Here is a 25,806-nt window from a genome sequence, read left to right on the forward strand (position 1 = left end):
AATAATAGATAGCACCCATAAGAAACTGCATTATCGTTGTTTTTATGGAACATTCGCTGATAACGTACATTCGTATGTGTTAGCCGCAATCTTGCAGGCCCAGAAATGGAATTTGCGTCTTGTCATTGCGATAGTGCCTATGCATATATTTATGAAATAAATTAAGTAAGTAAATGAAGAAAAGTATAATTTTTCACCAAATAAAAATTATTAAGAATTTATGAGCTTAACACCGGCTTATAATAATTGAATATTCAATTATTATGTTTTTCTAAGTGAAACTGAAAAGAAAGAAAAAAACATTAACTGGCATATTGCGATAGCTCCATTTCGAAAACCGCCACGAACTTATGGTCAAGCAATTTCGTAATGTTATCAAAGGTTTCAACGAGATTCGAACTGCGAATCACACGGTGAAACTGCAGTTACCTTAATTAACCACCCACTAGGGTATCCTGCTTGTATTTTTCTCCTTGCTTAGTTTAATTTATCTTCTTTTTTTATTTTCAGTTTTTCAGCATTATTATAAGCCGGTGTTAAGCTCATGAATTCTTAATAATAAATATAAATTGAACACACCATTAAGACAAACAAACGCCAAATAAAAATGTTTTCCGTGTTAAGTGCACTAAAAATTTGCTGAAAATTGAAATGAAAACAAAACAAAAATAATAGAAAAGCATTTGAAAAACAAATCAAAACAAACATATCCAATGCTTGGTTTTCGTTAGGTCAATATGACTGACCCCTTTGCTCAGTTGGGGTCAAAGGCATTTCATTCTGTCACATTACTAGCTCAAAGTCGATAAAGAAGTTCATGGTCAAAATACACGCTAAAACTTTGTGTTCATTGATTTCGCAATCTATTTCATTATGATGATGGGACGCCAGTCGGCAAACAAAAATAAAATGCCAACATGGCAGCAAATGAAATTTTAATGGTAAATGGGTAATTGTAGTTTTTTTTTATCGGTCAACTCTGCTTTCAAAATGGACGGCAAACCATTTGACGTTGTATAAAAAACCGTTTTTGTTGACATAATCAAGCGTTACAATGTTTGCCAATTTCAGTTGCATAGCGGAAAAGCGAACTCACTTAAACTTGATACTGCCTTCACTTCATTGATTTCATGTTGGCTTAATTTTTAAACAATTCACTATACATATGGGATAGCCCAAATCCGTATTTTCTTTTTCATTTTATTAGTTAGCTTGTACGTACTTCAACAGAACGAAGGGGTGTTGATTTACTAATCACACAATCATACTTCTTGGCACTACAGCACGTAGCATAAATGGTTAATAGTTCATCATTGAGGCATACTTTTGCCTGGATTAAGCTGGAAGGGCTGGAACTGCAACGTGGACTTTGACTGGGACTGGGAATAAGGGATGGATAAAGATAAGAACTAGAAAAAGAAAAGAGTGACTGAGAAAGAGATGGAGTTAAATGAAGATAGATCGGAAAAGACGGAGAGGGAGAAAGAGATGCATAGAAAGAGAAAGGCAGAAGGAGGAGCGAATAAAAGGATAAGAAAAAGGGGGTGGGAGAGTAAGAGATAAAAACTTCTTAAAACTTATATAGATAGATCAAAGTTAGGGCAGAACAACGTCTGCCACGTCTGCTTATATTTATAGATAAAAGAGATGAAAATTGATTTTTTCATTTTAGAACTTTTTATGTTCTGCTTGCTTGGTGCATTTTCAATATACGCAGAAAAGTGTACGAATGAGATAAATTAAACAATTAAAGGTAATAATTAAATGTAAATAATTTATTTTTGAAGCTTATAGTTGCCTTTTCATAGCACTTTAAAGAAACCAAACTAGTATTGTGTGTTATTGAATCATAAAAATCAATAAGTTTTAGAACAAAAATTAATACCCAGAACAAAAAACGAACTGCGCTGAACGGCCAGAAATCGGATGAAAAGCGCGACATTTAGTACTCACATTTGTAGCGCTTAGGCTCGAGCTATATTTAAATCAATTATTCATAGGCTGCGACTATTTCAAACCACCTGCGATTGAATTAGACCTTTTTAAAGCGTTTCTATTTGGTTCATTCTTAGGTGGTTCAGAAATAGTCGCAAACTCTTATTAATTAATTTAAATCCATATTGTTCAGACTTCAGCACTGTTGATACAAGTGTGACTACCCACTGTCCCGATATGCATCCGATTATCACCATTTCGGAGGTAGTAATTAAGGGTCGTTTTGCTATCTCCCGTTAAGCTAGATTATATGTGCAGGATAGCTACCTAGCAGATGGATCCATTTGACATTTATGTTTTCACCAACACAGGGTGACCAACCAAGGGTTAAATCAATAAGCAGAAAACAATACATCCTTTGTAAATACACGAAAATTGGCCAAACAGTTTATTTTTTTACACTCTGTTACGAAATGCACATCACAGAGACGCGAGTATGTAGAAAATGGAAATTTGTATATGTATCTTAGAAAAAAGTGACGGACATAAACCTATTGCGAAACTGTCGCTTTGTGTGTCTCTGATTTTTTATGTAGGGTATATACAATGTTACTCGAACTTAGGCTACTTACCGTTTTTGTTTTTTTATTTGGAATGGTATAATCTGTTTTGTGTTTGTGTGGAGTTTTCGCTAAAAAAAATCGGCATAGAGTACAAGTATAAAAGGTGTGAAACATTTTAATATCACATTGTCAGTTTAAGTGTCGAAGACGTAAGTGATATATATTTGGTTCTGATCTTTACAAGATAATACTATACAAAATGCTAAAACATCAGTTTACTATGTAAGTAACTAAATTTTATTATCCTTTCAGAAAAAAATAGTGTTGTAAATTAAAATATATTTTAAGAATCAAATCGATATATTAGTCCTTTTGGTTTAAATTTAGAGAAATATTTACATCCTGTTTTTGAATTTTTCCTGTGTTTAAATTAGATCGTGAAACAGCTATTGGTATAGGTCATAGAAAGCTTTATCAAGAGGACGGAGTAATTTTATAAGATAGGTCCTGGTTTTAAATATTACTTCCCAGTTTGGTCGTTAAACAAACGCAATGGACGCATATAGTCTATGTGGGGTTCTCTCGGACCAGCCAGTTCAACCTAACATAACCTTATTGAGCTCAATGAATCTGATAGGCTATTAGCTACATTCAATGCGTTCACACTCAAACAAACTTTAACAAGTAAGGAAGGCTACGTTCAGGTGTAACCGAACATTACATACTCAGTTGAGAGCTATGGTGACAACATAAGGGAAAATAACCATGTAGGAAAATGAACCGAGGGTAACCCTGGAATGTGTTTGTATGACATGGGTTTCAAATGAAAGGTATTAAAGAGTATTTTATGAGGGAGTGGGCCATAGTTCTATAAGTGGACGCCATTTAGGGATATCGCCATAAAGGTGGACCAGGGGTGACTCTAGAATGTGTTTGTACGATATGGGTATCAAATTAAAGATATTAATGAGGGTTTCAAAAGGGAGTGGTGGTAGTTGAATAGGTGGTCGCCTTTTCGAGATATCGCCATAAAGGTGGAGCAGGGGTGACTCTAGAATGCGTTTGTACAATATGGGTATCAAATTAGAGGTATTAATAAGGGTTTTAAAAGGGAGTGGTGATAGTTGTATATGTGAAGGCGTTTTCCAAATATCGACCAATATGTGAACCAGGGTGACCCAGAATATCATCTGTCGGATACCTCTAATTTAATTATTAAATATGCAATACCACGAACAGTATTCCTGACAAGATTTCAAGGTTTTTTTATTTCGCCCTGCAGAACTTTTTCATTTTCTTTTCGTGTTAATGGCCTAGCGGAAGGATAGAGGTTCGACTGTGTATAAAAACTGGGCGTGGCTTCAACCGATTTCGCTCTTTTTCACAGAAATAAGTTACCGTCCTAGAAGCTAAGCCGTTAGCAAATTTCACAAGGATTGGTAAATTTTTGTTCGAATTATGTCATTAAAATTATCCTGAACAAATTAAAAGAAAAAGGGCGGAGCCACGCCCATTTTTAAATTTTCTTTTATTTTTGTATTTTGTTGCACCATATCATTACTGGAGCTAAATCTTGACATAATTTACTTATATACTGTAAAGATATTAAATTTTTGTTAAAATTTGACTTAAAGTGGGCGTGGTCGTTCTCTGATTTTGCAAATTTTTTTAGGCACACTTATAGTAATAGGAGTAACGTTCCTGCCAAATTTAATCATGATATCTCCAACGACTGCGAAATTACAGCTTGCAAAACTTTTAAATTACGTTCTTTCAAAAGTGGGCGGTGCCACGCCCATTGTCCAAAATTTTACTTATTTTCTATTCTGCGTCATAAACTCAACTCACTTACCAAGTTTCATCGCTTTATCCTCCTTTGGTAATGAATTTCGCACTTTTTCTGTTTTTCGAAATTTTCGATATCGAAAAAGTGGGCGTGGTTATAGTCCGATATCGTTAATTTTAAATAGCGATATGAGATGAGTGCTCACGAACCTACATACCAAATTTCATCAAGATACCTCAAAATTTACTCAAGTTATCGTGTTAGCGGACAGACGGACGGACGGACATGGCTCAATCAAATTTTTTTTCGATCCTGATGATTTTGATATATGGAAGTCTATATCTATCTCGATTCCTTTATACCTGTACAACCAACCGTTATCCAATCAAAGTTAATATACTCTGTGAGCTCTGCTCAACTGAATATAAAAATACCAAGAGGATCGATTCGGCCACGTTATAAATTCCGTAGTTTATTTCTGCCGTCGGTTGAAATACATATCAACGTTCTTCTCAAATGCAAATGTATGCATATAGACCTAATTTAGGGCAGAACAACGTCTGCCGGGTCTGTTAGTTATATATATAAATAAATTAGAGGTATCCAACAGATGATGTTCTGGGTCACCCCGGTCCACATTTTGGTCGATATCTGGAAAACGCCTTCACATATACAACTACCACCACTCACTTTTAAAACCCTCATTAATACCTTTAATTTGATACCCATATCGTACAAACACATTCTAGAGTCACCCCTGGTCCACCTTTATGGCGATATCTCGGAAAGGCGTCCACCTATAGAACTAAGGCCCACGTCCTTTTAAAATACTCATTAACACCTTTCGTTTGATACCCATATTGTACAAACGCATTCTAGAGTCACCCCTGGTCCACCTCTATGGCGATATCTCGAAAAGGCGTCCACCTATAGAACTAAGCCCCACACACTTTTGAAATACTCATTAACACCTTTCGTTTGATATCCATATCGTACAAACACATTCTAGAGTCACCCCTGGTCCACCTTTATGGCGATATCTCGGAAAGGCGTCCACCTATAGAACTAAGGCCCACGTCCTTTTAAAATACTCATTAACACCTTTCGTTTGATACCCATATTGTACAAACGCATTCTAGAGTCACCCCTGGTCCACCTCTATGGCGATATCTCGAAAAGGCGTCCACCTATAGAACTAAGCCCTACGCCCTTTTAAAATACTCATTAACACCTTTCGTTTGATACCCATATTGTACAAACGCATTCTAGAGTCACCCGTGGTCCACCTTTATGCCGATATCTCGAAATGGCGATCACCTATAGAACTACAACCTCTCCCTTTTAAAACCCTCATTAATACCTTTAATTTGATACCCATATCGTACAAACGCATTCTAGAGTCACCCCTTGTCCACCTTTATGCCGATATCTCGAAAAGGCGGCCACCTATAGAACTAAGGCCCACGCCCTTTTAAAATACTCATTAACACCTTTCGTTTGATACCCATATTGTACAAACGCATTCTAGAGTCACCCGTGGTCCACCTTTATGCCGATATCTCGAAATGGCGACCACCTATAGAACTATTACCTCTCCCTTTTAAAACCCTCATTAATACCTTTAATTTGATACCCATATCGTACGAACACATTCTAGAGTCACCCCTGGTCCACCTTTATGGCGATATCTCGAAAAGGCGTCCACCTATAGAACTAAGCCCCACGCCCTTTTAAAATACTCATTAACACCTTTCGTTTGATACCCATATTGTACAAACGCATTCTAGAGTCACCCGTGGTCCACCTTTATGCCGATATCTCGAAATGGCGACCACATATAGAACTAGAACCTCTCCCTTTTAAAACCCTCATTAATACCTTTAATTTGATACCCATATCGTACAAACACATTCTAGAGTCACCCCTGGTCCACCTTTATGACGATATTTGGAAACGGCTTCCACATATAGAACTATGGCCCACTCCCTCATAAAATACTCTTTAATACCTTTCATTTGATACACATGTCATACAAACACATTCCTGGGATACCATCGGTTCATTTTTCTACATGGTTATTTTCCCTTATGTTGTTACTATAGCTCTCAACTGAGTATGTAATGTTCGGTTACACCCGAACTTAACTTTCCTTACTTGTTTTTACTACTTTTATCATTTTTAAACATTTTATATTTTTAACAATGGAGTTCTCTGTCTGATTAGTCATTTTTGAAACCACTTCAATTCTTTTATTTTTCAGTTCTTTCTGGTCTACGACATTGAATATATTGTAACGAATTTACTGCAATTCCCCTTATTTGCAATCTTCTGCTAACGTTCCTACCACTAAACTGTTGAATAAATAAATCCAATATTGAATAATGGAAAAATGGCCTTTATTAAAGTACTTCACAATAACACTTATACTTTGCAACGAATAGCTTGCTTAATAACCAAACTGATTGATAGCTCAAATGAAACTGATTTCTCGCCTTACTGTCGCGCCTTTTATACTTTTTGATTTCTCATTGCATACTTCTAGGCTTTTCCATTCCAGAACTTAGTAGTTAGTTATCAGCTACAAAATCGCCAGCCACAACTACGTTTATAACTTCTCATTTGAGTAGTACTTGCACAAATTATTGCCCTCTCTTGTGAGCAATTCAGATAAGATATATGCATTTGTGCATTGCTTCTCCGCTGCTCGTATACGTACATATGTGTAGACGCAATTATTGATTCGTTTATGTAGATACATAATGATTGATCTATGGACGTGCATGATATCACTGCTTAGCATCGGCTTAGAGATGGCAGTACCCCTTAGTGTTGCTAATATTGTAACAATATTGTCATACCATTTCGATGCTTCACTACTGCAAAATTTTATTAGAGAGTTATACCGTTTTTCCATTAATGAAGCTAATATCTTTGTTAAATGTCACTAATATTTTATAAGATTAATATGGTATCTGTATGTAATCGTGCTCTTTTTATTTAGTTGATTTATGGAAAAACGGTGTAACTCGACTTATACCATTATTCCACACATCCCCTCATATATAGATTTCCTATACTAACTGCTTTTAAAGGTCATTATTTTGCAAGTTTTTACCTATTTTAACAAAAGGTAAGTAAATACGGTAATAATTTCCTTTTTTTCTCTGTTTATATCGCAGTTATTCTTGTACCCCTTGATTGACCATCATGAGCCAAGTGTGGTGTTAGTCGGTACAGCTTTCGAAACTCCGTTGCATTCAAGTGGAATGGGTTATTTACTTCTCTAAGAAGTACTGAATTAGTAATTCTTCATCTTGTGATAAAACGTACGTACGCCAAATACTCAAATGCCATTTGATTTATAAAGCAGCTTTTCGTGTTTGAAAGTATTTAATTAAAGTTCCGATTTTCTTTTTTAACAAAAATTGCCAGAAATATTAATTTCGTGATTTTTAACGCAGCCAATTTACTTGCCGTTTATTTAACATCACAGCTGATCGTCGATAAACAAGTATCGTTACAAAATAGTTACTGAATAACGAAATCGTTATAGTTATCGATTCGCAAATAAAGCGATAGCAAATGTGGTTAAAAAAGTTAGTGAATTCCACTACTGCTACTATTTGGATCAAGGCTTATTAAAATAACAAACAAACAAACAAGAATTAAGTGTGTTTATTTTATTTTATTATTTGACTTTTAAACTTTAGTTTTTTTTTGTTTCTATAACTTTTTTTTTTAAATAACTTTTATTCTTTAGTTGATACTAATTTTAATTTTTTTTCTTTGGAACGTTGGGATATGATATATTAAAGGTATTTAAATAAAATAAATGTAAGGCGCGATAACCCCCGAAGAGATCTAAAGCCGAGCTTCTCTTCCAATTTGCGTCGTGCTCCTCTTGATTTTCCCTACTAATTGGCCGGACGGGACCTACATGTTTTATGCCGACTCCGAACGGCATCTGCAAGGCAATGAGTTTTCACTGAGAGCTTTTCATGGCAGAAATACACTCGGAGCGCTTGCCAAACACTGCCGAGGGGCAACCCCGGTTAGAAAAATGTTCTTCTAATTAAAAAAACTTGTTTCTAAAGTTTTTGATGTTGCTTTCTTCGGGGCGTGAATCCAGGATCTTCGGTGTGGTAGGCCGAGCACGCTACAATCACACCACGGGCGCCGGTATTTAGACATTTAAAATTGATAATTATACCAGTTCTAAAATAGGCAAAAATTAACGATTTTCCATGAAATGCTCGAATAAATGGCTCGCTTCAAACGCATCCTATATATGTTAACAAGAAAAAGGATATAAAGATAGTGAGTTATCCAAATATGTTAAGCAATTTATGTTTATTAAATAAACAAACTTCATAATTACCAGACAAACATTCAAACAAGTTAATACTTTAACGAAATTCGCAAAACAGATTTATTACTTTTAGAAATAGTTTATGGATTATATATGTAAATCAACTTGCTTTGTAACGCGACATGACACAGAGAATATTTAAGCCGAGCTTTACTTCGTATTTGCGTAGTGGTACTTTTAAAATTTGTGATACAATCTGGCGGCCCCGTCCCTTTATGTCTTATGCTGCCTTCGAAAGGTATTTGCAGCAGATGAATTTTCGCTCAGAAGCTTTTCATGGCAGAAATACCAAATTAATGCAAAGGGGTTGCACCGATTGTTTCTAGAAAAATCACCTTTTTAAAGATTTTGAAGCTGCATTTTACTTTCCTTAACCACAGGATCTTCGATGTGGTAGGTTAGCACGTTACCATCACACCACGGCGTCCGCTATTACGTTGGGTGCTTATTCAGAAAACTCGACTATTCCTTAATTTTTGTTAGAAGTTTATCGGAGACTGACGCAAAGTTCAATACAACCGCCGAAACACAATAGGAAAACAAAGTAAATAAAAATTATTTAAAACAGAGTCTAAAATATATAAAAAAAATAGCATAAACTAAAGTAAAATGAAATAAAAATAATAAAATAAAATAAATAAATAAATTAGTTTAAGTAAGTTAAAACAAAATAAAATAATGTGAAATAAAAACAATTAAATAAATAAAAGAAAATATAATAAAATAAAATAAAATAAAATGGAATAAAAAGATAAAATGAAATCTAAAAAATTTAACAAAAGATAATTTAGTAAAATAAAGAAAACAAGTAAGGAAGGCTAAGTTCGGGTGTAACCGAACATTACATACTCAGTTGGGAGCTGTGGAGACAAAGTAAGGGAAAATGACCATGTGGAAGGTAATAAAGAGTATTTTAAGAGGAAGTGGGCCATAGTTCTATAGATGGACGCCATTTAGGGATATCGCCATAAAGGTGGACCAGGCCTGACTCTAGAATTCGTTTGTACGATATGGTCATCAAATGAAATGTGTTAATGATAATTTTAAAAGGGAGTGGGCCTAAGTTCTATAGGTGGACGCCTTTTCGAGATATCGCCATAAAGGTGGACTAGGGGTGACTCTAGAATTTATTTTGTACGATATGGGTATCAAATGAAAGGTATTAATGAGTATTTTAAAAGGGCGTTGGCCTTAGTTCTATATGTGGACGCCCTTTCAAGATATCGCCATAAAGGTGGACCAGGGGTGACTCTAGAATTTGTTTGTACTATATGGGTATCAAATGAAAGGTGCTAATGAGTATTTTAAAAGGGAGTGGGCCTTAGTTCTATAGATGGACGCCTTTTCGGCATATCGTTATAAAAGCGGATCAGGTTTGACTCTAGAATGCGTTTTTACAATATGGATATCAAACGAAAGGTGCTAATAAGTGTTTTAAAAGGGAGTGGGCCTTAGTTCTATGGGTGGACGCCTTTTCGGGATATCGCCATAAACGTGGACCAGGGGTGACTCTAGAATGTGTTTGTACAATATGGGTATCAAATGAAAGGTGTTAATGAGTATTTTAAAAAGGCGTGGGCCTTAGTTCTATAGGTGGACGCCTTTTCAAGATATCGCCATAAAGGTGGACCAGGGGTGACTGTATAATTTGTTTGTACGATATGGGTATCAAATGAAAGGTGTTAATGAGTATTTTAAAAGGGAGTGGGCCTTAGTTCTATGGGTGGACGCCTTTTCGAGATATCGCCATAAAGGTGGACCAGGGGTGACTCTAGAATTTGTTTGTACAATATGGGTATCAAATGAAAGGCGTTAATGAGTATTTTAAAAGGGCGTGGGCCTTAATTCTATAGGTGGACGCCTTTTCAAGATATCGCCATAAAGGTGGACCAGGGGTGACTATAGAATTTGTTTGTACGATATGGGTATCAAATGAAAGGTGTTAATGAGTATTTTAAAAGGGCGTGGGCCTTAATTCTATAGGTGGACGCCTTTTCAAGATATCGCCATAAAGGTGGACCAGGGGTGACTATAGAATTTGTTTGTACGATATGGGTATCAAATGAAAGGTGTTAATGAGTATTTTAAAAGCGAGTGGGCCTTAGTTCTATGGGTGGACGCCTTTTCGAGATATCGCCATAAAGGTGGACCAGGGGTGACTCTAGAATTTGTTTGTACAATATGGGTATCAAATGAAAGGTGTTAATGAGTATTTTAAAAGGGCGTGGGCTTTGGTTCTATGGGTGGACGCCTTTTCAAGATATCGCCATAAAGGTGGCCCAGGGGTGACTCTAGAATTTGTTTGTACAATATGGGTATCAAATGAAAGATGTTAATGAGTATTTTAAAAGGGCGTGGGCCTTAGTTCTATACGTGGACGCCTTTTCAAGATATCGCCATAAAGGTGGGCCAGGGGTGACTCTAGAATTTTTTTGTACGATATGGGTATCAAACGAAAGGTGTTAATGAGTATTTGAAAAAAAAGTGGGCCTTAGTTCTATATGTGGACGCCTTTTCGAGATATCGCCATAAACGTGGACCAGGGTTGACTCTAGAATGTGTTTGTACGATATGGGTATCAAATTAAAGGTATTAATGAGGGTTTTAGAAGGGAGTGGCCCTTAGTTGTATATGTGAAGGCGTTTTCGAGATATCGCCATAATGGTGGACCAGGGCTGCTCCAGAATTTGTTTGTACGATATGGGTATCAAACGAAAGGTGTTAATGAGTATTTTAAAAGTAGTGGGCCTTAGTTCAATGGGTGGACGCCTTTTCGAGATATCGCCATAAAGGTGGACCAGGGCTGATTCTAGAATTTGTTTGTACGATATGGGTATCAAACGAAAGGTATTAATGGGTTTCGAGATATCGACCAAAATGTGGACCAGGGTGACCTAGAAGATCATCTGTCGGGTACCGCTAATTTATTTATATATGTAATACCACGAACCGTATTCCTGCCATGATTTCAAGGGCTTTTGATTTCGCCCTGCAAAACTTTTTCATTTTCTTCTACTTAATATGGTAGGTGTTCCACCCATTTTACCAAGTTTTTTTCTAAAGTTATATTTTGCGTCAATAGACCAATACAATTACCATGTTTCATCCCTTTTTTCGTAGTTGGTATATAATTATGGCATTTTTTTCATTTTTCGTAATTTTCGATATCGAAAAAGTGTGCGTGGTCATATTTGGATTTCGGCCATTTTTTACACCAATATAAAGTGAGTACAGATAAGTACGTGAACTGAGTTTAGTAAAGATATATCGATTTTTGCTCAAGTTATCGTGTTAACGGCCGAGGGGAAGGACAGACGGTCGACTGTGTATAAAAACTCGAGCTCGAGCCACGCCCATTTTGAAAATTTCTTTTATTTTTGTATTTTTTGCACCATATCATTACTGGAGTTGAATGTTGACATAATTTACTTATGTATATACTGTAAAGATATTAACTTTTCTTTTAAAATTTGACTTAAAAATTTTTTTTTTTTTAAAGTGGGCGTGGTCGTTCTCTGATTTTGCAAATTTTTATTAAGCATACATGTAGTAATAAGAGTAACGTTCCTGCCAAATTTCATCATGATATCTTTAACGATTGCCAAATTACAGCTTGCAAAACTTCTAAATTACCTTCTTTTCAAAGTGGGCGGTGCCACGCCTATTGTCCAAAGTTTTACTAATTTTCTATTCTGCGTCATAAGTTCAACTCACCTACCATGTTTCATCGCTTAATCCGTATTTGGTAATGAATTATCGCACTTTTTCGATTTTTCGAAATTTTCGATATCGAAAAAGTGGGCGTGGTTATTGTCCGATATCGTTCATTTTAAATAGGGATCTGAGATGAGTGCCCAGGAACCTACATACCAAATTTCATCAAGATAACTCAAAATTTACTCAAGTTATCGTGTTAACGGACAGATGGACAGACGGACGGACGGACATGGCTCAATCGATTTTTTTTTTTCGATACTGATGATTTTGATATATGGAAGTCTATCTATCTCGATTCCTTTATACCTGTACAACCAACCGTTATCCAATCAAAGTTAATATACTCTGTGAGCTCTGCTCAACTGAGTATAAAAATGAAATAAAATGAAAGAGACAAAATAAAAAAGATAGAATGAAATAAACTAAAAAATTAAATAAGATGAAATAAAATAAAAAAATTAAATAAAAGATGTATATTGGAACGATTCCGTCATCCCTCGTCAAATTTGGTTTTGAGACAAACCGGTTTCGGCGTTGTGCCATCATCAGTGTCGATTTTCGTTCTGATCTGTTGTTGTCGTTTGTCCTGTATTTATAGTTCGTACGTACATGAGCAGGTATTGTCAAAATTGATGCTTGTGTATATTTAGTTATGTGTATGTGCTCTGTGTTCATTCAGAACCGAGGGTGGTTTACTAATCGATTTGTGTGGCTGACTGGGGTAGGTAAAAATCCATGATTAAACGACTAAAGCCTTCTTTGTTATTTTGGTGTGTTAATTGTTTTGTGTTTATTTGTTGTTGTGTGTTTGTCTGTTGTACCTTTGTGATTACTTTGTTTCTTGTAAACAAGCTTTAAAGGCTAGAATATTGTGTCAGAAATTGTGTTTATCTGTTCGTTTATTATTCTACCGTCGAATGTTTTCTGTTTGTAGATTTCCATGTTTTCGAGTACGCTGAGACGTCGGCCTTTTACTTGTATGTGCAGAACCTTAATTGTTTTATTGATATTTGCTGGGGAAAATTCATCTTCGACCATGTGATTCACGAAGTTAGACTCGGGTATAATGTTTGGATTCCGTATTTTTTTGTTGTAATCTCTAATATGTTCTCTGAACCTCGTTCTTATTTGCCGTCCTGCTTGTCGTATGTAACTATGCTGGCATCCGCAGGTAAGCTTGTATACGCTGTGGCTGCTAAACGGATCCTCTGAGTTGGTGTTAATTCTTAGTTTTCGCCCTAGATTGTTCGATGTTTTGAATGCTGTGTTAATGCTGTATTTTTTAAAGAAGTTTGCCAATTTATATGTTGCTTTTCCAGTATAGTCATAGTCGTCCAGCTATTATTTTCCTTTTAATTATTTCCTTTTGGTTCTCCATTTGTCCTTCTGAGCTTATCTACTAGAGCTTTTTTATATCCGTTGTTTGCAGCGATATTATATATGACCTCAAGTTCTCTCTTATATGCCTCTTGTGTAAGAGGTGTTCTTTCAAGTCTATGTACCAAGTGCCTTAATGCTGTATTTTTATTGTCTTGGGGGTGATTTGAGGTATTGTGTATTATTGTGGCGGTGGCCGTTGGCTTTCTATATTATTCATAGTTAAATGTTTTGGCTTTTTATCAATATTTATCGTGAGGTGTAGATGGTTGATTACACCGTCTTTTTCAGTTTCCATTGTAAATAGTTTATATTTCCGAACTTGTTGATGTACTCAAGTACAAGCTCTTCGTTATTAGTAGTTAAAACGCATGTTATGTCATCCACATATCTAGCATAAAATGACACGCCTAATTTGGACTTCAGCTCCTGTATGTACGTTTCTTCCAGATCTTTCATGAACACTTCCATAAGAATTGCTGATTTGGGGCTTCCCATTCCAAGACCGTTTGTTTGTCTATATATTTTATTGTTGAATTGGAAATAGTTTTGACGTAAAGTGGTTCTTAGCGTATTTGTGATTTGCATACTTTTCACTTTGTTTTTTGTATTATGAACTATTGTTGAGCTAACTATACTTTGGACGTATCCGATAGTGGTATAGATGGGTATAAATCTTTTATGTCGAAAGATACCAATTTGCTGTTCCTTGTTAGCTCTACGATCTCAAGTCTCTCTATTAGTTCTGTTGTGTTAGCTATTGCATATTTGTTCCTTAGCTCCAGAGTATCTTTCAATATCGTTTTTAAATATTTGGACAGTTTGTAACATGGTGCCGATTTAAAATTAATGATGGGCCTCATTGGCGTGTCCGGCTTGTGGATTTTTGGTAGCGCAATCAGTGGAGGAGCCGAAGGGTTCATTTGGACCAATCTATGTGCCATGTTAGAATCTACTATATTTGTTGCATTTTTTATAGCAACTTTGATGTGTTTTTGGTATTCATCTGTGGGATCCTCTCTCATTCTACGACATTTCGTTTCCTCTATGAGATTTTCGGTTTTGGATATATATTGCTCTTTTTCGATTAGCACAGTGGTGTTTCCTTTGTCCGCTTTCGTTGTGACAATATTGTTTTTCCTTAGTTTATGCCGTAGATTCTTTATTGTTTTCTCCTCTGTATTCGATTTTTGTCCATCCTGTGCTTTCACTCCCTTTTTTATGATTTCCCTGCGCATGTGTCTTGCGTGCTCCTGTTCTTCCTGTGGTATCAATGATATTGCCATCTCCGCATCTACAGTCGCTTGCTCCGTTTTTCTTACTGTATTCCGGTCCATGATATTGTGCTTCAGGCCCTTTTCGAGAAGTTGTGCCACTGTTGTGAGGTTGACGAACTTGTCATGAAACTGGTTAGTCTTTTGGTTTTGGTTAACCTCTCGTCGTCCTGCCAGCTTGTCCAATTTTCGGTTCAGCGACCTGTATTTTTGTTGTAGTTCCTGATCGACCTCTGTCTTAATGCGGTCGAAACATTCCATTAATTCAGTCGTAGGTAGTTGTTCTGCCAATCTTAAATGGATAGATAATAACTCGGCATTTTTCTCATCCTTTTTCGAGTATAAGCTATCCAACTCATATTTTAAAAAATGCTTTCCGCTTTTCTAAATGTTTTTCTGCTAGATTTGGTATTTGCCTTTATTGTTATTTTAGCAAATTTTGGAATAACATTAAATTCCAGGCATTGCTCGCCTTTGCTTTATATATTTTCAGTAGGCGTCGCTTGTAAATTTTAAGTAGTTCGTTCGCGTTCAAGTTAAAAGCCTGACAAGCAATAACTGACTTATATTGTTTTGTTGATTTTCCGACAGGATGGATAAATGATGTATATTGGAACGATTTTCCGTCACCCCTTGTCAAATTTGGTTTTGAGGAAAACCGGTTTCGGCGTTGTGCCATCATCAGTGTCGATTTTCGTTCTGATCTGTTGTTGTCGTTTGTCCTGTATTTATAGTTCGTACGTACATGAACAGGTATTGTCAAAATTGATGCTTGTGTATATTTAGTTATGTGTATGTGCTGTGTGTTCATTCAAAATTCAAAATAAAAGGATATAAAAATATATAAAATTAAATAAAAAGTATCAAACTAAATTAACAAAAATTATAAAATCAAAAGCAAAATATAATAAACTGTAATAAAAAAATATACTCAGCCCACCAAGTTTCTTTTAACAATATCACTTTTTTTTAAATTAATTTCCCTTGTTTTTCAGTGTCCCTTTTTCAATTTTAATTTTTTTGACATCATCATGTTTGGTGGCCGGAGTTTCAAAACCAGGTTCGTGTCCAGATATAGCATATGAAAGAAGCGTGAACTTAAAAGGGGTGAGTATTAAGTTCTATATACTTAAATAAATTAAGTGCCAGCTCTATAAAGCTAGGCCAATTTTATAGTTCTATGCATAGACTTTAACACAATTTTAAAAGCTTATGTTTTAATTATTTACAGTTCAAAAGTACCTGGTATTTGCAAAGTGTATATCCTTCCGAGAAGATTGTACTTTACCGCTGCCAAAAAAGTGATTACATTCTTGGAAATAGCGATAACCCTGAAGTAAAAGACTTCCAAATAAGTAATGAAGAGTAAGTATTTTTAATTGCAGGCAAAGCTTTTGGTTTTAGTTGAAAGTTACGTTGCTTTTATGGTGTTGATTTTACGACAGGGTGTAAAAGTGAAGACTTTTGTGTCAAAAGAAACTTCTTTCAAATTCCAAGTGCGTAGGTAAAATATTTGTTTCCCTTTTCGTTCTCAAAAACTAACACTGAAGATGGCACATTACCGAAGCCGGTTTGTATTAAAATCAAATTTGACAAGGAATGTTGGAAAATTGCTCCAATATACATCAATTACTTGAATTGGAACTATTTCCGCCATTCCTCGCAAGTTTGGTTTGGAGACAAACGAGTTTTGGCGTTGTGCTATCTTTACTTACATACTTAATTGGCGCTTAAGCGTTTAAACGGTTATGGCCGTCCAACAAGACACGCCAGTCGCTCCTTCTCTCTGCCAACCGGCGCCAATTGGTCACACCAAAGGAGTTTAACTCGTTTTCCACCTGGTCCTTTCAGCGGAATGGGGCCGCCTTCTACCTCTGCTTCCATAGGCGGGTTCCGATGGAAACACTTTCTTGGCCGGAGCGTCATCTTTCATTCGCATAACATGGCCTAGCCATCGCAGCTGCTGCGTTTTAATTCGCTGGATTATGGTGATCTCTGCGTGGAGCTCGTACAGCTCATCGTTAAATCTTCTTCGTTACTCGCCATCAACAACGCGTAGAGGTCCATAAATCTGTGGAAGATCTGTCCTCTCAAACACCCCAGAGCCGCTTCATCTTATGTTGCCATGGTCCATGCTTCTGCCCCATATAGCAGGACAGGTACGATAATTGACTTGTAGAGTATGATTATCGTTTGCCGAGAGAGGACTTTACTTTTCAATTGCCTACCTAGTCCAAAGTAGCATTTATTGGCAAGAGTGATTCTTCCCTGGATTTCAGTGCTGATGTTGTTGCTAGTGTTGATGCTGGTTCCCAAATAAACGAAGTCTTTTACTATTTCGAAATTATGGCTGCCAACAGCAGCGGGGTTGCCAAGGCGCATATGCGCTGACTCTATGCGCGATGACAGCAGGTACTTCGTTTAGTCTTCTTTCACCATCAGTACTATCTTTACCGCTTCTTTTTCCAGTTTGGAGTAAGCAGAACTAACGGCGCGGCTGTTTAGGCCGATGGTATAAATGTCATCAGCACATGCGAGTAGTTGCACGCTTTTATATAATATTGTTCCAGAGCGGTTAAGTTCTGCAGCTAGTACAATCGAGGGGAAGTGTGGAATAATGGTATATATATATAATCCATAAATCAACTAAATAAAAAGAGCACGATTACATACACATACCATATTAATCTTATAAAATAATAGTGATATTTAACAAAGATATTAGCTTCATTTATGGAAAAACGGTATAACTCTATAATAAAATTTTGCAGTAGTGAAGCATCGAAATGGTATGAAAATATATTCAATGCCGTAGACCAGAAAGAACCGAAAAATAAAAGAATTGAAGTGGTTTCCAAAACAACTAAGCAGACAGGGAACTCCATTGTTAAGAATAGAAAATGTTTAAAAATGATAAAGGTAGTAAAAAAACTGCTAAAAATAACAAACGGAAATAACAAATTGTTATAAGCACATCTAAATAATAGAATATAATATATTTAACAATGGTTATTAATGTATCTACTATTTTGTTTAATAGAGTATCTCAATCAAAATATTTGATATTCGATCTATGGAATAACGGTATAACTCAAAAAAAAAAAAAGAAATCATCCATTTTCTAATAAAATTATGTATATATAAAATTTGTTACTTTTTCTTATCAAAGAATCATACTATCTAAAATCCTTTCGCACAATACACTTGGAAGGATCTTATATGCGATATTAAGAAGGCTAATTCCGCGATAGTTGGTGCAGTTTGCATTATCCCCTTTCTTTGAGACTGGGCAAAGAACTCTTCGATCCCAATCGTTGGGCATGCACTCGTCCGCCTACATTTTGCGAAGAAGCTGATGCATGAGCCTTACCAACTCCTCGCCGCCGTATTTTAATAGCTCCGCATGCAATCCCTCAGCGTCCGCGGTCTTGTTGTTTTTCAATCTGGTTATTGCTTTCTTACTTCGTCATAATCGGGTGGGGGGACATTTATTCCATCATCATCGATTGCGGGATCGAGTTCGACATCCCTGCGCGGTAAATCGCTGTCTCCATTTAGGAGAGCAGAGAAGTGTTCCCTCCATAATCCAAGTACTCTCTGGATATCAGGCACAAACTTGCCGTTTTCGTTCTTACTGGAGTTTGCCCCGGTCTTAAAACCTTCCGTCTGTCGCCGAATTTTTTGGTCAATTTTTCGGGCGTTATTCTAGGTGGCTAGCAGCTCAAGCTCCTCGCACTCGCGCCTTTCTGCCTCTGCTTTTTTCTTCCTGAAAAGGCGTATCGCTTCCCTTTTTAAGTAGCGATAGCGTTCACACACTCCTCTTGTTGCACTCGCTTTTACGTAGCTCCATAGGTAACGTCTTTTCTTGTGGTTGCAACGCGGCATTTTTCATCGTACCAGTTGTTTTTCCGTGGCCGCCGGTAACCAATTTTTTTCTCGACGGCAGTACGAAGTGCTTTGGAGATATGCTCCCATTGCTCCTGCATCCCCTCAGGCTGAGTTGTGCTCGCAGCGAGCAGGTGTGAGAGTCGAGTTGAGAAATCTGTTGCGATTGCAGCCTTTCGACGTCTAACATTCCTTGTGTTTTTTGTTCCTTGGTTTTAGCCGCGCAGAGGCGGGTGCTTATTTTGGTTGCGACGAGATAATGGTCCGAGTCGATGCTAGGTCCTCGGGTCGTGCGCACATCTAAAACACTGGAGGCATGCCGTCCGTTTATCACAACGTGGTCGATCTTATTGCGAGTATTTCGATCGGGGACACCATATAGCTTGATGTATATTTTTATGCATGAACTTCGTGCTGGATGTGACCATATTTCGAGAACCGGCAAGGTCAATAAGCCTCAGCCTTGTGCTATCTTTAGTGCAATTTATTGAGAACGAAGGAAGAAAAAGATTTTAAATCCACAATTTGATTTAAAAAAAATGTCTTTCAACCCACATGACTGCACTTTTCTTTATATTATAGATACGGCCCGAATTCGAACCAATAATTTTCAATGCAGACAATTATCGCAGCGGAAAGGAGTGAGAGCAGAGTCACGCCAAAGCAGTGTACAGTATGCTCTACACTGGGACCTCGAAAACAATTGCTGCCAAGTGTTTGCCTGCATAGATGACCTAGACATGCTGGTAAGAGATAAATTTCTTGTAAAGTAAAAATTAAGCCTCAAATCAGCCAAGCAAACACTGGACTGGAGAGCTGATACAGTCCTGGTGATTAGGGTTCCGAAAATATTGATTAGGGATCTGGCGAATACTCAAAACCTCTTCGTGTTGAAGCCGTATTGAGGACGATGAGATTAAATCATGTTGTCCCTACATGCCTTAAGTGTTCAGAACTTTTTTCGGCACTAGGTTATTGGTGGTGGTACATGGTTGTTGTTGTTGTTGTTGTAGCGATTAGGTTACTCCCTGGGGAGTGTTATCGATGTGATGGTCCTTTGTCGGATTCGATACGCTCCGGTAACACAGCACCATTAAGGTGCTAGCCCGACCATCTCGGGAACGATTTACATGGCCACATTGAACCACTCCCTCCCTCCCCACCCCCAAGTTCCATGAGGAGCTTGGGGTCGCCAGAGCCTCGTCTGTTAGTGAAACTGGATTCGCCGCTCGAAGGTGAGGTTGACAATTGGGTTGGAGAAGCTATATATTGCGCTACACAACCCCTTGGTACATGGTCTAATTTAGTGGTATTTGAAAACACATCGTCGCTACGAATGAGTTCTCCATGTTGAATTCATTTACTCGAGGTGTTACTTACATAATTCCTGTTCAACCGATTTAACGGCTTTGGCCATCCAAAAAGTTGCTCCAGTCGATTTTTCATTTGACTGACGGGTGCCAATTGGTATTACAAAAGGAATTCAAATAGTTCTTTATCTGGTCCTTCCAGCGGAGAGAGCCGCCCTGTCTGAAATTTTGTTCAGTTTTGAGTTGCTGTTGTTGTTGTTGTTGTTGTAGCGATTAGTTACTCCCCGAAGGCATTGGGGAGTGTTATCGATGTGATGGTCCTTTGTCGGATACAGATCCGATACGCTCCGGTAACACAGCACCATTAAGGTGCTGGCCCGACCATCTCGGGAACGATTTATATGGCCACATTAAACCTTCAGGCCATCCCTCCCTCCCCACCCCCAAGTTCCATGAGGAGCTTGGGGTCGCCAGAGCCTCGTCTGTTAGTGAAACGGGATTCGCCGCTCGAAGGTGAGGTTGACAATTGGGTTGGAGAAGCTATATATTGCGCTACACAACCCCTTGAATCCCTTGAGTTGCTGTCCTTCCCGATTCTAGCTAGGCTGAAGGTGTTGCTCAACGTCATTTTGCACAGCCGTATAAATTTTGCGGGGAAACCAAATGCAGGCATAATGCATATAGGCTGCTCGTTTTCGTGCTGTCCAAGACGGTTTTAAACTTGACGAAGGGTAATGTGTGTCAATTCTTTTTTCGCGACTTTTTTCCATGATTTGGCGTATAGTGAAAATCTGGTCGATTGGGGATTTACCAGGTTTGTAGCTGCAGTTTGCATTATCCCACCTTGTGTAGACTGGGCAAAGAACACTTGGATTCCAAGCGTCAGACATGCGCTCCTCCGATCATATTTCGCGCATCCGATGCTATTTCGCACAAAGGCTTATACATGCGCCTTATATCAACTCCTCGTCGCCGTATTCGAATAGCTCCGCAAAAAAACCATCAGCGCCCGCGGTCTGGTTGTTTTTTAATCTGGGTATTGGTATTCTGATTTCATCATAGTCGGGTGGAGGAATATAAATTCCATAAATTCATCGATTGCGGGCTCAAGAATTCATCTTCCTTGGGCGATAGGTACATCGCTGTCTCCATGTGGATGGTCAGAGGAGTATTCCCAATATAATCCAAGTACTCTCTGAACATCGGACTAAGAACCTCATGCTGCTCGCACTCACGCCTTTCTGCCTATGCTTTTTTCCTCCTGCAAAGGCGTCTCGCTTTCTCTTTAAACTCGCAGTAGCGTTCACATGCTCTTCTTGTTGTTTACTTTGAAAATATACACAATAGTTTAACACATATTTTTCACATTTATTAGCGGGACCGCAGATCATAGAACCAGGACACTTATATTACTTTCGGATGGACAAGTTCAATCTAAATATGATGGAGACTGTATGTTATTATAATCACATCTTTTTAAGAAATTTAAACTATAACTTTTATTTATATTTTACAGCTTTGTCTCTTAATTACAAAATTATAAGTGTTGATTACGAAAAATATGTCATCTTCTATTTCTGCAACGATTTATACTCGGATAGACACTCCGGTTAGTACTTTTTGTTTTGAATAAGCATTTCGATTTGTGTCTATGTCCGAACGCCGCCAGAACAGGTCCCTATTATGCATGTTCGAATGGTCTGCAAGATCATTTCAGCGATATAAGTATAAATAGAAGCGGTTTTCTAATTGCTGGAAAATCAGTACCAGTGAAAACCTTTTCGAATCTTAAGTTTTTTGGACAATGCCTTATATTACTAAAAGTTATTTCAGCCGACTTATTCTCATTCTCGATGCCATAAAGGCAGTAAAGTAGATATAGGAGCATACGCTAGTACGACTCTCTCACATACAGGACATATATTTTAAAATGTATTGCAATATATAGTTGATCTGGCCGGTCCGTTATGACCTCACATAGGATGAATGAGTCCATAGTGCCGTGCAATGTATGGAGTAAAAAAACTTGTTTACTTATTTTTGTTTTAGTTTTATTTAAGAAACGTTTTTCGTATTTATGCTCAGCGTGCTTTGCACACAGAGTATATTAACTTTGATTGGGTAACGGTTGGTTGTACAGGTATAAAGGAATCGAGATAGATATAGACTTCCATATATCGAAATCATCAGTATCGAAAAAATTGATTGAGCCATGCCCATCCGTCTGTCCGTTAACACGATAACTTGAGTAAATATTGAGATATCTTCACCAAATTTGGTACGCCAGCTTATCTGGACCCAGTATAGATTGGTATTGAAAGTGGGCGAAATCGGATGATAACCACGTCCACTTTTTATATAAATAACATTTGGGAAAACACAAAAAACCTAATTATTTAGTAAATAATAGACCTAGAAGGTTGAAATTGGACGTGTGGACTGATATTGAGACTCTTGATAAAAATTTGAAAATTTTTTTAAAATGGGCGTGGCACCGCCCACTTGTGATAAAATCAATTTTACAAATATTATTAATCATAAATCAAAAATCGTTAAGCCCACCTTAACAAAATTCGGCAGAGAGGTTGCCTTATTTTAAGGAATGCTTTGAAGAAAAAATAACGAAATCGGTTAAGGACCACGCCAACTTTTATATAAGAGATTTTCAAAAGGGTCGTGGAAGAATAAAATAAGCTATATCTTTGCAAGAAGAGCTTTATATAAATGGTATTTCATTTCCCAACTGTATTTATAACAATAAATAGTAAAAACTTCAAATTCTAAAAAATGGGCGTGACACCGCCCCTTTTATAACTAAGCAATTTTCTATGTTTCGAGAGCCATAACTCGAAGAAAATTTTACATATCGTAACAAAATTGGGTACACATATTTTCGTTATAGCAGAAAATATTTCCAGTAAAAATGGGCGGGATCGGTTAAAGACCACGGCAACTTAGATACAAAACAAGTTTAAAACGGTTATTCTAGCCTACGATAATAAGCTAAAAATTAGCAAAAAAAAGTTTTGAATCAATGATATTTCACTTATCAAGTTTTACTGTAAGAGGAAATGGGGAGACATTTTTCTTTTAGACGGGCGGTGCCACGTGTTATGTAGAAAAGTAATTTATGTGAAATGAAATGTACAATTGAAGCTCACGCTGAGTATATATTGTTCAATTACACCCCAACTTAGACACTTTTACTTGGTATGAACAAATTTTATTATTTTTATTTTACTTCTTTACCAATTGTCTCATAAATTCTTTTTTACATTAAAAACTTTTATAGAAAAATAATTTACTTAAGATTTTTTAAGAATTAATGAGCTTAACGCCGATAAAAGACAATTGTTATTCAATTACCATTTTTGGTTTTATTGGGAAAAACTGAAAAGAAGGAAACATTTACTGGCAAAAATAATTTATTAATTTATTTGCTAAAATTTTTAAAAATTTTTGAATTTGATTTAAATAATTTATTTTGTATTATTTTTTTTAATTTAATTTTTGGAATTACTAATTTTTATACAAACATTTCCTGGCATTTCTTTTAATAATTTAATTAAATTCATTTGTTTAATTATTTTTTTTTATAAAATATTTTTTTTTTTTTTTTTCAAAAAATATGTCTACTTATTTTTATCTATTACATTTTTAAACATTTTTCAAACTACTAACTATTTTTCATTGCAATCAATGATCAAATTTATAGGTAAAAAAGATTAAATTTCTCAAATTAAGATACGTCAAACATTAAGCTAAATACAGCTGTTATGTTGGGCTTCGTGTACTTGTATTTGCAATAGGTTTTAGTTATTTTTTCTACAAACCGATGGAACGCAGAAGAAACAATGACACTGAAGATGGCCCAACATCGTAATAATTTCGACAACAAACCAAATTCGAAAATTCCCACACATATCTTTAACATAGTCCCTGAACCAAAAGTCTACGTAATGGATTAGAGTTCAACAATCCATTTATACCTTTAATAAATTTCGAAAAATGAAGGACAAATGGACGAACGTAATCACAATTTTACATATCATTCAAAAATCATATATAAACATATTTATAACATTAGTTTCTTTTCCAAAATTTAGAAAACATTTCGATATATACACGACACCTTAAACCGTCCAAAAAAGTTAAAAAAGGTTACTTGAATGCTTTAAAAGACAAAGGGATTTCCACAAAGGAACTCGTACCGGCCCTTCATAAGGATTGCGGAGGTTATGGAAAGTCAGTCACAAAGCAGCTGAAGAAGCTGCTTAAGGAACTGGAGAAACAGGCGAAAAAGGCGAAAAAGGCGCATCGTGTTAATTGCTAAATATTGTTAATTAATATCTAATTTACATTTGCATATACGTACTTGTTGTATATTAAAACCATCTAGTTAGCATTTGTACTTGTCAGTAATTTTATTATAATACTGAAATTTCTTCTCATTCTTGTAATTGCATCTGAACACAAAATATAGAATTTTTTATTACAAGTTAATATTCTTGTGGAAGTTTTTAAATGTGTAATATGTTTGTTCGATAATTCTATTGATACTTTACGATATGGCTGATCTAAAGTTGGTGATTACGAAATTTTATCGCGATAACTACGAACAGTGGAAATATAGAATGCAGCTTATAATGAAGAAGGAAAAGGTTTGGGATGTCACTGAAGGTCCTGTTTCTGAAACTCCAGATGCCTCATGGAAGCAGGGAGACACGGATGCTTCAATTATTATTGTTCAGAATAAGCTATTTGAAGAATCTGAGAAACAAAATCAACGTTTTAAATATGAGGAATCAATATATTTATATTTGTTTTGCCGGCTCGAGGTCAATTAAAATAAAATAAAGGCACCATTTTTTTGGAAAAATCTGATATATTACGGTTACTCAGCGGTAACCTTCCTGAGGGATATAAACTTCAAAATTTATATAAACAAATAACATTCTATAAACAATATGAGCAAAGCTCGCTAATTAAATACATATGATCATATTGATATAATAGTAACAGCGGAAGTATTAAAAAACAAATACTGTAAAAAATCCGAAAAAATGTTACTAAGCTTTCAAAAGCGCGCCTAAAAATTGTATCCACACTATAAGGAATAAACTACATACGGAGTGTATGTGCCTACATGGTGATTAAAAGGAATAGAAACAAAAAGGCAACTTTTAGAGACCAATTGTACAGCGAACAACGGGCTAAAGGCCTCTGCCTTTACAGTGATATGAATGTTGGAGATTCGAGTTCAATGCTCAGCTCCCGAAAAGCTAGCTGATGAAGAAGTGAAATTCAGAAACATGTCCTAGTAACCATCGCCGTTTGTCAGCCTTATAGTTTAATCGTATAGTTGGCGGAGTGTTTATAATATATAATACTAGCAGACCCGGCAGACGTTGTTCTGACCTAAATTTGGCCTATCTGCATACATTTTAATAAGCTTTTTCCGTCTAACTCTGCCCTACCCCTCTACACTTTTTCCTAGTCTTTTTATTCACTCCTCCCTCCTTCTTTTTCGCTTCATCTCCATCTTCGTCTCATTCTATCTCTTTCTCAGCCTCCTCTCTTTTCTCTTCTC

General features: G+C 36.5%; 1 protein-coding gene across 4 annotated transcripts; it reads left to right on the plus strand.

Moving 5' to 3' along the window:
* The first annotated feature begins 2,691 nt into the window (after positions 1-2,691).
* LOC137241231 (uncharacterized) lies at positions 2,692-24,701 on the plus strand. Of its 4 annotated transcripts, XR_010949943.1 has the most exons (7): positions 2,697-2,780; positions 7,464-7,610; positions 16,017-16,128; positions 16,253-16,386; positions 21,592-21,668; positions 21,733-21,825; positions 24,323-24,701. XR_010949943.1 is itself a non-coding variant. In XM_067768598.1 (6 exons), the coding sequence occupies exons 1-6, from the start codon at positions 2,758-2,760 to the stop codon at positions 24,547-24,549; spliced, it is 666 nt and encodes a 221-aa protein (XP_067624699.1). In that variant the 5' UTR covers positions 2,692-2,757; the 3' UTR covers positions 24,550-24,701. The 4 variants fall into 4 exon arrangements, 2 of the variants coding, with proteins under 2 accessions (XP_067624699.1, XP_067624700.1); XR_010949942.1 differs by lacking the exons at positions 7,464-7,610; positions 24,323-24,701 and adding an exon at positions 19,489-19,652 and having other exon boundaries at positions 2,692-2,780; XM_067768598.1 differs by lacking the exon at positions 7,464-7,610 and having other exon boundaries at positions 2,692-2,780.
* Positions 24,702-25,806: the final 1,105 nt, after the last annotated feature.

This window comes from Eurosta solidaginis, chromosome 2 (assembly GCF_040869045.1).
Source record: "Eurosta solidaginis isolate ZX-2024a chromosome 2, ASM4086904v1, whole genome shotgun sequence".
Classification (NCBI taxonomy): Eukaryota; Metazoa; Arthropoda; class Insecta; order Diptera; family Tephritidae; genus Eurosta; species Eurosta solidaginis.

What these genes read in the sequence shown, in the direction of transcription:
- LOC137241231 (XM_067768598.1), top strand. Translation starts at nt 2,758, where the DNA reads ATGCTAAAACATCAGTTTACTAT. An exon ending in GAAGCGTGAACTTAAAAGGG is followed by an intron (nt 16,129 to 16,252) that starts GTGAGTATTAAG and finishes AATTATTTACAG; the next exon opens with TTCAAAAGTACCTGGTATTT. An exon ending in TTCCAAATAAGTAATGAAGA is followed by an intron (nt 16,387 to 21,591) that starts GTAAGTATTTTT and finishes CACATTTATTAG; the next exon opens with CGGGACCGCAGATCATAGAA.